A 14,247-nucleotide genomic window follows, 5' to 3' on the forward strand; every position below is an offset into this window, starting at 1 on the left:
AAGAGTTTAGAATATAAAATTCTTTTCTCTCATTTCTCAACTATGGATTTATGACAATGGGTTTTAGGATGTAGCAAAAAGAGAATATATCTCTAGATTATTAAAAGAATTAACCTAGGGTTTGAGTAGGTTGTTAAGGGAATTCACCTAGGGTTTGAGTTTGTGTTCAAAGGGATTCACGTTTCATTGTTGTGGCTTGTCCAAACTTGCTTTTCCGGTTTAAATTGAAAGTTGACCATTAGACCCCGCAGCAGCGGAAGGTAGTGACTCAGTTTATTATATCTTTAATTCCCAAGCATAGATTGGGTGTTTTCTTTTGTTCATGAAAGTATGGTTTGAATAGCTTCAAGTTTGTGAGATCTTATTGTATTTTTTTCTTTTTTTTTCTTTTTTATTTGAGGTTATTAAATTGGAAAAGAACTTCTAATGAGTGATCTATGGAGAAAAAGAAAAGAATTGAAAAATATATATAAAAAATAAATAAATATATATATATATATATATATATATATATATATATATATATATATATATATATATATATATATATATATATATATATATATATATATATATATATGATACTCCTGCTAGTTCACACGTGTCCTTCCAGTATGTTCTCATTTGAATAAACTTAAGTAGACAAAAAAATAATCAAATTAATCCGAAGAACTCATTTTGTACATAAGGCTGTATTGAAACAATTTTAATTAAAAGAATCATTTAGTTGTACAATAAGATTGTCATGCACAATCCAGTAAGAAGGCAACCTTTTAACGATAGAATACAGTCTGATCATTACACCTCTGGTTGATTGTACATGCCGTACCAAATCCGAACACACGGGGGGGAAGAGAGAGAGATAGTGAGTGCTACCAAGCATCGACAACACTAAAGCCTGCAATCTTTCTCAACCCTTTCTCCTTGATCCTCGACCTAATCTCTACTACATCTCCCGATCTTCTCTCAGCTGCATATATATTCGAAAGCGATATGTAATAGCCAACATTTTCAGGCTCCAAGCCAAATACCCCCTCGGCAGCAAACCTTCCAATCTCAAGATCACCATTGTCTTTGCACCCACTTAACAAAGCACCCCAAACCCCTGCTTTAGGCTCCCTAGGTATTGCCTTAATAACTCACAAGCCTCTTTAAGCCTACCGGCCCGACTAAGTGAGTCCACTATACACACGTAATGCTCAGTACTTGGGCTCACTCCGAAGCCCTTAAACATTAAATCAAAATGAGCCAAGCCCTCATCTACCAAGCCTGAATGGCTGCAAGCCCTGAGAACACTGATGAAAGTGCTTTCATTTGGCTTCACCCCTAAAGAAAGCATCTCTGAGAATAGAGAGAATGCTTCTTTTCCATAACCATGAAGCCCGTAAGCCCCAATCATTGCATTCAAACACACGATGCTTCTCTCTCTAACATCTTTGAATATCTGAATTGCTTCTTCTAACCTTCCACATTTGGCGTACATATCTATGAGGGCAGTGCATATGAAAGCATTTTGTTCAAACCCATTTTGAGTAATATGATCATGTATGTGCTCCCCTAGTTTGAAGTCTCCTAGTTGAGCACATGCTGATAAAACACTAGCCAGGGTCATCTCATTTGGCTCGAAATCCATTTGATAAAAGAGTTCTCTGGCTTTATGGGGTTGTTTGTTCTGTGCATAACCAGATATCATTGAATTCCATGAGCATAGATTTCTTTGATTAGGGATACTACAAAATATAAGCTCTGCACTTTTGATATCCTTGCATTTGCAGTACATAGATAGTAATGCATTGATTAGATGGAGATTGAATTCCAGTTCAATTTTTAGTACATATCCATGAACCCATATGCCTCGGTTTAGAAGTTTGAGCTCACCACAAGAACTAGAAACACTCACAAGGGTAATAGGGTCTGGATTTATAGGTACAAGAAGCATTTGGTCAAAGGTTTCCAAGGCTTTTCGGCAAAATCCAATTTGTGCACATCCAACTATAACTGTGTTCCATGAAACCACATCTTGCACAGAAATGTCCTCGAACACTGACAGCCTAGATTCTAAATCTCCACAGTTTATGTACATGAAGATGGTGGCATTTTGGGCAGCTACATTTTTTGAAAAACCCGATTTGATTTCCCAAGAGTGGATTAATCTCCCAAATGCAAGTGACTCTAAACAGTCACAACAGGAAAGAACACCTATTAAAGTAGCTAGGTTACATCTCTGACTAGAATTCAGCAAATCTCGAAAAAGAATCACGGAATCTCTTGAAAAGCCATTATCTGAATATCCCCCAATCATGGTGTTCCATGTGATCAAATCTCTCGCATCCATCTTTTCAAGAAGCAACATTGCAGAACTTATATCAAAGCATTTTGTGTACATGTCTATCAAACTGTTAATCACAGTCAAATCCAAACCCAATTCTCTTCGAATCACAAATCCATGTATAAACTGGCCATCCTCCAACAATTTTGATTTTGAGCAATGTGAAATTAGAGTCACCACAGTAACCGAATCAGGCTTGAGACCATCTGATTCCATCTGATTCCATCTCCTCCAAAAGGCCAAAAGCTTCTGAAACTCTGTCATTCTCTATGAAAGCATTGATCATTGAATTCCAAGAGACCAAGTCCCTAGAAACCAATCTTTCAAAGACCTTACAAGCAAATTCAATATCATTGATTTTTGAGTAAAATGAAATGAGCGAATTACACATAGAAATATGAGCATTCCCAAACCCTCTTTTGAATCCCCAACAATGAATAGACTTTCCAATGTTTGGGTTCCCTAAATCATGGCAGGCTGAAATTATGACCGATAGAGTTATTGAATCTGGCAGGGCATTGGATAACACTATTTTTCTGAAATACCCAAGGGAATTTTCAGGCTTTTGGCAATGCAAACACCCCCAAATCATCGTATTCCAAGCTTCAGTTTCTCTGAAATGCAATCTCTCAAAAATAGTCTTTGCACTCCTCAAATCCCTGCACTTTGCATACAAATCAATGAGGGCATTTTCCACTGAAAACTCGGAGTCTGATCCATGCCTTAAACTAAACCTAGGAATGAACATACCCAAAGTCATAAGTCCCAAATGGGATAATGCAGGGAGAACAATTACCAAAGCAACGGAATCAATCCCCACATTGTCCATTTGCATTTGCCTGAACAAATCCAAGGCCTCTTCATAACACGCATTCCTTCGTAAACCAGCAACCATTGAGTTCCAAGCCACCAAATCTTTGAAAGGAAGGCTTTTAAAGAGAAACCAAGAAGAACCCAATTCACCTACATTCGTGTACATGGTGAAGAGAGAAGTTGCAGAGGAAACATGAGATAGACATCCACTCTTCTCAGCCAGGCAATGAAGACACTTGCCTTGTTGTAGAGAGAGATTCGACCGAATGGCTGAAAGGGCAATGAGGAACGTGGTTGAATCTGGTTTGATGCCCGATTGCCTCATGAGGTTTATAGAGAGAAAAGTTTTGTTGGGGCAACGAGTATAAGCACAAAGGAGCACGTTCCATGAGCTTAAGTCTGGATGGGTTATTTCGTCGAACAGTTGTTGGGCTTCTGGAGAGAGAAAGCATCTGGCATAGAAGTGGAGGACAGAGGTTTGGAGAAAGGGGTCGTTGGGGTGGAGAACGAGCTTGATGCAGTGGGAATGGAGGGCTCAGCCTTCCGGCACGGCTAAGAGGGAGGCGCAGGCCCTGGCCATTAGAGAGAGAAAGCGGGCTTGGGGTGAGAGTAGGCCTAGTCTGGGCATGGATCATGGCTACTCTATCTCTATATATCGAGTGAAGTTAAAAATCAAACTCAAAAACCAATGGCTCCGGCCTTTCCCCTTCCACTCACAAAAGTTTGGCACGGCATGTACAATCTCTTCCCCTCTCTCTCTCTCTCTCTCTCTCTCTCTCTCTCTCTCTCTCTCTCTCTCTCTCTCTCTCTCTCTCTCTCTCTCTCTCTCTCTCTCTCTCTCTCTCTCTCTCTCTCTCTCTCTCTCTCTCTCTAAGCACAGGTATTACAAAGATACAAATGGAAATATAAATCCCATAAGCATTTCAAGCATGACACATTTATACGGCATCCAGAGTGGATTTTACAATTAGATTTGAGGAATACAAAAAATTATCAAAGTTGCCCATGTTTTTTTCTTGCATTATTCTAGCTTGGCTTCAATAATGGGGTTGGGGTTGGGCTTCAATTATGCCCGTGCTAAAGTTCGGGCTTCTATTCTTACCTAACACATTCAAACACCACTAATTATTTAAAAAGTGCGCATGTGCTCATCATCCCCACTGCATTACCCAAAAAAAAGAAAAAAAGCTGTATCTTCTCTCTTTTCACAGCCCTACCCTATTATAATGAATCTTATTTCTTTGATAGGTGTATTATCATTATTAATAGGAACCACTTTGGTTCTTTCTCCTCTTATATGAAGGTATTCGCGCTTAGATGGTGAATCTTATTTCTTTGAATGGTGTGTGAACATTGAGATTAGGAGGCACTTTGTATACCCCTCGGTTTCTCCTTCAGAACAAAGGTATTTGAACTTGATAGTGGCCCAAATCTGCCTCATGAAAACTTTATATTCCTTGAGGACGTTCTACCCCGTCCATTTGTGGAGTACCAGTAGAAGGGATAATCTCATAACATAAGTAGATGTGGAGCTTATATGCGCTTGGAAGATGATGGGTAGTGATGCAAGACCAATAAATATGACTGCTGAAATATATTTGCAGGACATGCTAACGGGGCGTAGCAAAGCCATAACTTAGCAAGGCCCTAACATGCCTTAGAAGCATGACAACCGGTCAATATACATGCATGACCAAACTATTATAAAAGACTATCAAGCCATCTCGATTTGAGATCAATTTTGGAACTTATATTCTAATAGATCTTAAATGTCTCTCTATATGACATTGGAGAGATTGGATACGGTATGATACGTCTTCAAATCTATCATTTATGACACAACCAGACCCTGTGAAACCTCATGAAATTGTATCAAAATGAGATGGAAGTTTGCATATATTTTTAAAAAGTAGTTATGTGCGTTTGGTCCAAGAATCATTCAAATTGTTCTTCTTTTTAGTCATTATCCAAATCCACTGCTCACTAAAACATGCCTTGACCACCAGCCCCATCACGATATTTAGAGAACTAATTTAAAGCTTTTAAGATATCATATGTGAGGCATTATAACCCTATCCCTAAAGTTTTAGGTCATCTAGAGATGATTTGACTCCAAATCTATACCCATATATCCATCATGTGCCTCGCATACATATTCTATAACTAGGATTACCTCTAATCACTCAATTTAAGATTTTTCTTAATTGATAAGGAATTTTTTCATAGGACTTGGACCATTGAAACCCTCACTTGAAACCCTACCAATCATGTTAGGGTAGCACACTATGGGTCATTCAAAATTTAGATCGAAAGGAATTGTCATCAAAGAGTCACATTGATTAGATTCATGTGTCAGAATAGTTCAAAGGCTTTGCTGGCAACAAATCCAGAGAGCCATCTTTCCTCGATTCTCTCATGAAATATCATGCCACATATGGTTGGCTATGGGTTCAAATTTAAACTTGAATATTAGAGCATTTCAATTTTATGTGAGATTGGAGTCTATCATCAAAACTAGCGTTGCTTTGGAATTAAATTTATAATACATGTTTATTTTATCAAAGCACTTCATGAGAGAGGGTAGTTTGGATAAACATTATGGGTTCCTATCCTTATCACATGGAAGCCTATTTAAACCATACTTATACAGTGGGGAGGGGATTGGCTTTTTTTTTTTTTTTTTAATTCTCACGTACCATATATTCTCATATTTCTATATGATAAAGAGAGAGTGACGAGACCCTTTTACCACACCATTTTTATTACATACATAGGACAATAGACAAGCCCCTATAGTGCTCTTTTCTCTTCTGCTACGTGTGAAGGCATACAGAAAGAGAACTTGATCCTACATTCGCTTGAAGCCCGAAACTCGAGGAGCAAGACGTGGCCAGTACTCTTGCATTTATCTAGGTATATAGGCACTATACGCCTTTTAGTACCAATCTTCCCCATTGTTTTTGTATATTTTCTTTTTTAGCTTCAAGGCCCAAATCCAGGGTCTTGATTCTGAATAGAGGATTGATATAAATTATAACAAGAATTGAGAGTTTCTGGAATTACACACGAACCGTAATTATATGTTAAAAACCCTTTTAATTTCAATATATGAAATATGAGGGTTAACTTTTCCCTAGATGTGTTAGTTTTGGTTCTTTCCACGTGAATGGAGTCACAACATTGTAAATCTTCTTCCTGATACATTTCTAGGCAACGAGGTAGTAGGTCAATTGAGCTAATTTATGAGAATTCTTTTCGTGATTTGACCCATTTTATGGTTGTAGCTAAAAGTCGGTATAAATCTTAATAGTAAAATGGCAACGAAGGAATAGGTGGCTAACTCACTCTTCCTCTGACTTACACAAGAAGCATATATTGGAATTGGTAGGCCCCTTGGTTTTGTCTGAGATGACCCACTGTAAGAGTATGGTTAACAGTCCAAAAGTTTAGGTTGTGTGGAGTCAATAAAGCAATCATCAATAAAGCAATCATCAGTGGTTGCAGGGGTTCGTCACTATAAAGCGATTTATAGGATGAATATAGGGTGAATTTACCCATGGGTCAAGATTTCTAGATGAGGGGTGCCCTTTGGAGGAGACAGTGTACGGTTGATGCAATCTACTTAAGTGGTCTGCATCGACCTGAATTCTTGCTTCATTCAACCCCTTTTGTCTCAATCAGTGGTCGTACCACATTTTTTATCATAGCATATGGTTGCGTCGTTCGACCAGACAATCCCAATAGTGAAGACCAATGACTTAATTCTATATCCACTCGTCCTCCTGGAAATGTACTGAGGTATGATCTTGCAGCTGGATCTACAAATTAGTGGTCGGGAATTGTATATAGTAATACCCCTCCAAATGGCTAAGATGCTTGATTGGACCCCACATTCCTTATCAATTGAAGATTTCAGTGTTCCCCATATATCTTTGTCACAATCTCGTGCCACTGATATGTCAATTGAATCACACATGATTACTATTATGTCAAAAGTGATTCACTCATCTGCCCCACCCTTCAAATGCCTAGTTCTTTCTTTCCGAGGGCACAAGGGGGTGAAATGCACATGAAGATTAGCCAATGTGGATCCTATCAATGTGATTCTACCCCTAAGAGATAACAACTTGGTCTTCCAACAAGTTTCGTTTAATTCTCTCGATCACTACATCCTACGTATACACAGTCTTTTAGCAATAGACACTAACAACCCCCGATATTTGTATGAAAAATGATCCACCTTGTACCAGATAGTTTGAGAATTTGTTCTTCTGAGCGAGAGATCCATGTCAGTTTTGTATTCCCCATATTGATATTCAACACTAAGATCACCACAAAGCATTGAAGGAGTAGCTTAAATTCAGAGCTTGTCTTTCTAAGTATTGGGTGTCATTTGCATATTGCAAATGAAATAACTTAGTCCCCTTGTGGCCGCTTTAAATCCTCTGAACACTCCTTTAGAGTTTACCTACTAGATAAACTACTCAGCTATGACTGACAAGAGGAAGGGAAAGAGGGTGCATATCATCTTTTGCCCCTGGACGCTTTGAGAAAAGCATTTCACACTTCCATTGATAAGGATTGAGAAATTTGTGGAGGATAGCAACTCAATATCCACTACCTCCACAACCTGAAAGCCATGTGCGATGTTATTTTCATGAGGTATAACCAATTAACCTTGTCAAAAGCCTTTTCAAGATCCAATTAACACATTGTCTGGTTGATTAATTTTCTTCCTAAAATATATGTATCTGTGGGCTAGAATATATGTATCTTTCAATCTTTGACCAATGATAATTGGGACTGGGTGATTATTATGTCCAGACTAATATGAGTAGGACCTTTGCCACCATTTTGTACAAGTTCAGTATAAAGTTTATCAGACATACGTCATCCAATGTTTCAATGGTTTTTTTTCTTTTTTCCAGGTACCAGCGCAATCAATAAATAATTCATTGCTTTATTAACTCTCCGTCACAGGTAAACTTCTTCAAATATCTTATTGAGGTCATGCTTAACTAAATTCTCGAAGTACTGAAAAAAAACTAATGGAAAACCATCAGAACCGAGGGTTTTATCAGTTGTCAATCCAAAGAGAGCTAGTTTCTTCTACTAAATATATGTAGTTTTCTTCTATCTCATGTGTTTACGCTTCGATCTGAACCGATATATAAGATGATATCAACTAAAATCTTTGCAAAATTGAGTTCAAATGTGAAAGAGTAGAGAAAGTGGGGTCACTTGAATTATGTGCTTAGAAACGGCATGGATCTATTCAAATGCGCTTCTTTTCTTAGTCCACTAGCAGCGTCGGAGTTCAGATATGTGTAAATTGCTTAAGAAACACTTTGAAATTTTACTAACTAAGAAATACGAAAAATTACAAGAATAGTAAACTAATTAATGGAAAAGAAACTAAATTAAATAAATAAATACTTACCTTTTTGGGACCCAAAAATCGTAGTTTCGAGCTTGGATTAGGCTGCTCTTCTTATTTGCATCAGCATCTCTTTTTTGGATGCCTTTGCTTGCTAGAATTGGTAGATCTGAGGTTCTTTTGCCTAAACCTAAGGTTCCTAAAGCGGGAAAAAACTTGGGATTTTTAGGTAGGGTCAACCTGTACTATTTTTTGGGTCTGAAGGATATTTCTTTAATTTTCCATAGTTTTTGGGATCTCCTAACGTAAAATATGATTGTTTGGATTTTTGGTGACTTTTTTAGATTTTTTTAATTTTCTAAGAATTTCATAAGTCTATTTTTTTCCCCTAACTTTGGGTTTTTTTCTTAATTTTGAAATATTATTCTATTTTTAGCTATTTTCTGCTGCATTGTTTTCGTGAGTTTTGAGTACGTTGAACTAGTTTCCTAGCTCAATTATAGTTAATTTAGGGTAATTTCTTTTTTTTTTTTTAATTTTTCAGATTTTTCTGAATTTATCCAATTTAAAACACGTTTTTAGCGCATTATCGGGTCGTGCTTGGGTCTGTTGGTCGCGCGACACAAGACCCGGCACAGCACCGCGCGGATTTTAGAAAGAAGTGTAGGCACTCACAATGTTTATGCATACGGATTCAGCCACGTGGCCAATGACTTAGGTTGTTAGGCAACATTGAAATTATTCCCCATTGCCAAAATAAATAAATAAATAAAATAATAATAATTATAATAAATGAATAAGACAGTTGAGTTTTTCTTGTTCATTTACTGGCCTAGGGCTAGATGACTTTGCATGGTCATCTTAGGCTTTCTCAAATAAGTCCAAATCTATCACTTTAGACCCTCCATCCACCGTCCAATGATGAAATAATAATGACGGAAAAGATGGGAGAGGAATGTGGGGGAAGAGTTTTACAGAGGAAGGCGCCTTTTGAGAGACTCGACCTCATAAAACTAAAGGAGGTCCTAAAAAAAATAAAATAAGGAAAGAGATGGGAGAGGTATGTGAGATGGGAGAGTTTTAAGGAGGAACACCCTTTTTCAAATTTGGATGTGTTTCAATAAGGTTGCAATCTTAAACAATCCAATTAAGATGCAGCTCCAAATTTTATTATAGCATGTAATTTTGGTGTAAAAAGTTCTTAAGATTTTTTAAAAATGTATTTTCATATCTAATTATAAAATTTTAAACTCCAATAATGGTTAAAATCACGTAGATATATAAACATGTGAAAATATTGAAAATAGACGGTCTAGATAATGTGTTACAAGATGAACTATATTTGGGATTCAAAATCTTTTTTTTTTTTAACATTCATACATCTTGATGTCGAGATGATCAATTAGAGGTTCTTTCAACATTAAAACAACCTTTTTCGATGGATGTTTGAGGTGCATCTGTAATTCTACATTTTAAGGTGTAATAAAAACAAGTAAGGTCATATTTTCACTTAACATATAGTAGATAGATATAATATTATTTATAAAGGAAAAATTTATATAAGGTTGCAACCGTAAAATGTAGAATTACAGATGCACCTTAAAAATCTATCGGAAAAGTTGTTTTAATGTTGAAAAACCCTCTATTTGATTATCTCGACATCGAGATGTATGAATATAAAAAAAAAAATTGAGTCTCAAAAATAGTGCATCTTGCAACATATTATCTAGGCCGTCTATTTTCAAGAATTTCATATGTTTATAGATCTCCTTGATTTTAACTATTTTTGGAGTTTAAAATTTTATAATTAGATATGAAAATAGAATTTAGGATAATCCTAAGAATTTTTTACAACAAAATTACTTGTTATGATAAAATTTTGAGGTGCGCCTTAATTGGATTGTTTAAGGTTGCAACCTTATAGAAACCGCACCCTTATTATACTTAGTGGGATAATATGTATTGCACTTAGAAATGAAATAAGCATCCACATAAATAATTACATAAAATATGTCAAGCATTTATGTAAATAATTTCCTAAAGTTTATATAAGGTTGTAACTTTAAAATGTAGAATTACATACGTGCCTCAGAAATCCATCAGAAAAGGCTGTTTTAATGTTGAAAAATCCTCTAATTGGTCATCTTCACATCAATATCTATGAATATGACAACAAAAAAAGTTGAGTCACAGAAATAGTGCATCGTGCAACACTTTATCTAGATCGTCCATTTTCAAGATTTCATATATTTATAGATCTACTTGATTTTAATTATTTTTTTAATTCAAAAATTTGTAATTAGATCTAAAAATAGATTTTCAGATAATCTTAAGAATTTTTTACACTAAAATTACATGTTATGATAAAATTTGGAGGTGCGCTTTAATTGGATTGTTTAAGGTTGCGACCTTGTAGTGATGAAATAATATATCAATATGTGTTGAGCGATCACCTAGATAATTACATGATTTTCCAATGGGAAAGTCCATTACATGTAAAACATATTCTTAATATTTATTTATGATTCTAACTATATTTATATAATTGTTTTAATATTCACTGTAATATTACAACCACATTATTAATGCTGATTCTAATATTACTATAAAAACAATTAACGACAATCATTTAAATTGTTATCGTAAATTTAAATTGATTATAATAAATTTATATACTTTATTTTATTATTTGAATATATTAATAATATTTGATCCTAATTTTAATAGTTCTCTATAATTTTCATAATTATAATTAATGAAACTATACATATCATTATCATAATACATGAATTACTACAATAATATCAATGAAACTATAATAAAAATAAACATATATTGGAATATTTATAATTAGAAATATATAATTATAATATTCGTGACAAACAAAACATATTTACTTTGCTATTACTTTATTAGTAATATGTTATAACTACTAAAAACATCCTCAAATTAAATTGGTCTATTAATTATTTTTTAATTGTAAATTTTAATATATAACTATATTTAATATGACCTATAGTTTTAAAGATTTTGAGTTTTTGAAAGCATGGTAATAAAATTTGTATATTTTGAAATAAATATTAAAAAATAACATGCATGTAGCATTTTCTTTTATAGAAGATGCCTTTTTATTACATACTTGTGTGATTAGGATCAAGCTTAGAATGTGAATAGGCCTGTGTAAATGTTTTATTCCAAAAACCATTTTAATTTCAATTTTCAAAATTTAGAGTTCAAGATCATCCTAAGAAAAATAGAGTTCAAGATCTATTTGAACTTGGATGAGAGTTAATTATAATATAGTTAAGGATTCAACGCTTACTATTAATTTTAACTTTAAATTGAAACATTGGAGGAGACCAATGGTAAGTATATTTAAATTCACCCGGTAACAATGCCGATATTCTCTCTGATATTCTTTCTCATATAAGTTAAATCCATCTTTGTTCTTTTTCATGGTGAATGAGGCTTCATAACTATCTCTACTTCACCACTTGAAAATTAATTTTCATAATATAAAAAGTCACATCTGAAAATGCTAATACATGAAATCCTACGTTAATATTGCAATAATTAATATAAAAATTCACATATGAAAATGCTAATACATGAAATACTACGTTCATATTGCAATAAAATTAGAAAAATTATATAGATATATCCATTATATTTACCGTTACTACGAAAATACTTATAAATTTTCTTTATTTTACCTATATCTTTTGGTTTTTCAAAAACCAAAATCCCATTTAAAAAGTTTCCAACAAATACTGAATTATGGCAACCCCTGTTTGCAGTGAGGTGTGAAGCAGTGTGAAACTTCCAAGACTTGAGAGTATCTTGGAAATCTACATAAAGAAATTCACATCCGCAAGAAACTCAGTTGTTTCTTATAAGCCACCCGCAAGAAACTCAATTGTTTCTTATAAGGATCTGTGAGCCACCCAAACCTATTTGAGCGGATCTATAAAAATATTCTAATCTTGAATTTTGATGGTTTAAACAATATATTATCAACAAGCTTTCTATGCTTCGATACAACATAAAAGTTCTATCTTCCCTTTATCCAATCGTTCATTTTGAATGGAGAGTTAAGATTGCTCCAATCACAATGTCACGTCTCTACACTATTTTATTTTTAATCTTTTGTTTATAAACTATTTTGACACCAAATTCTTCACATTCATTCCTCTATTAAACTCACACTAGCGAAAAATATAAAAAAATATTTGCAATAAATAAAATGACCAAAATACCCCTAAAAAGTTTTAAAGGGTATTTTGGTCATTATATTTTCTCAAAAAATTATTTTAAATATTTTTTATAGGTGCGCCGCCCTAATGAGAAGATGGTACGTACCAAATTTCATATTCATACAATTTGTACAAAAAAAACTAAAAATAAAATACTTTGAGACATCAGATCTAAGATCAAACGGTGAGTGGCTATCTTGATCAAAATTGGACGGCTAGATGGTAGGGGAGGATAGAAGTTCTGTGCTGCAGGAGAAGCATATAAACCTTTCCATGTATTATAAGATATACTAGTTTTAAAAATTTAATCTTTTTTTATATCCATAGCATGACGGCTGGACCAGGGCCAAGATAGGACCCACCTGGTTCAGCCTGCCTCTTATTCCTTTATCTATTTATTTTTATTTTTTAATTTATTACTATTGCCCAGCCAGTCCTGGCCCGACCCTTCTAGAGCCAGGGCCAGGGCTAGGGCTGGGCCTCGGCCTCTTTGGCCAGGTTCGGGAAGGGCCCCAGGCGGCCCTAAGGGAACATAATCAGGCTACGAAAACTCTCACAAGACTAGAAAAAATATATTTTTCTTTTGTTAGTAATTATGATTTCCTTGTACTTAAAGTAAATAGTATCTTTGTATATATATTTTTTTCTAAGTTGATTAGGACTACTTAAGAGTACTTTTTTGAAAATTTTATCAAAATACACCTAAGTTTTCAACAATTCAACACCTAATAGTCATCATATTTTGATGAGTATTTTGAAATTAAATCGAAAGTTATGGGACAATGTTAAATAGTTAATATTTTGGGTATATTTTGATAAATTTCCCTGAATTTTTCTGAGGTTGCCATAAAATTGCAAGTAGGGCTATATCTTTGTCATGACTGGTCCTGTTAAAAACTAGGCCTAACTATTTCCAAAAAGAAAGACTGTTTTAGATGTCCTCTTACTATTTCTCTTGCTCACATTCTCTGTCTGACACCCAAAACATATGTGCGCAAAAATTGGTAGAGTTCTTGATCCACTTGTTTAACTTGATACCAATTGCAAAGGCCAAAGCCTAGTTAGGAGAGACCACTTAAATAATTATATTCATTATTTTTAAGTGAACATTAAAGGAAATGGGTCTGCTGCCTATGCCAAGAATAGAACTTTCAGATATCTGCGCCGCGCCCTTCCACCTTAACCACCTAGCCTTAAGCCTAGTCCTAACACTGGTCTTGTATGTGAGAGAGAAGTGTATCATCCTTTATTTCTTAGATGAAGGTTTACAACATTTACTTTAAAACCCGAGTCGACCAGGAAGTTTGGCCATCAATTGCACCATTGTGGATTAGCACAATCAGTTGATTTGGATTTGGTATAATCGGCAATCCAACAAAAACAAAAAAAGAAAAATTTTTATGGAACGGTGTTTTTTATAGTTTTTATGGTGATTTAAATTTTTAAATAATCACCATCATAGTATTTTTCCAAAT

At 34.6% G+C, this 14,247-nt stretch overlaps 1 protein-coding gene and 1 pseudogene across 1 annotated transcript; both read right to left on the bottom strand.

Annotated features, from left to right (window-relative positions):
- Nucleotides 1-872: 872 nt before the first annotated feature.
- On the bottom strand, nt 873-2,386 carry LOC105420489 (pentatricopeptide repeat-containing protein At4g19220, mitochondrial pseudogene; annotated as a pseudogene).
- Nucleotides 2,387-2,519: 133 nt separating this feature from the next.
- LOC105420492 (pentatricopeptide repeat-containing protein At4g19220, mitochondrial-like) lies at nt 2,520-3,467 on the bottom strand. Its single transcript, XM_011624309.1, has one exon. The coding sequence runs from the start codon at nt 3,465-3,467 to the stop codon at nt 2,520-2,522; it is 948 nt and encodes a 315-aa protein (XP_011622611.1).
- Between the last annotated feature and the right edge of the window lie 10,780 nt (nt 3,468-14,247).

Source organism: Amborella trichopoda, chromosome 4, assembly GCF_054954075.1.
Source record: "Amborella trichopoda isolate Santa Cruz 75 chromosome 4, AtrichopodaSantaCruz75HAP2 v2.0, whole genome shotgun sequence".
NCBI classification, from domain to species: Eukaryota; Viridiplantae; Streptophyta; class Magnoliopsida; order Amborellales; family Amborellaceae; genus Amborella; species Amborella trichopoda.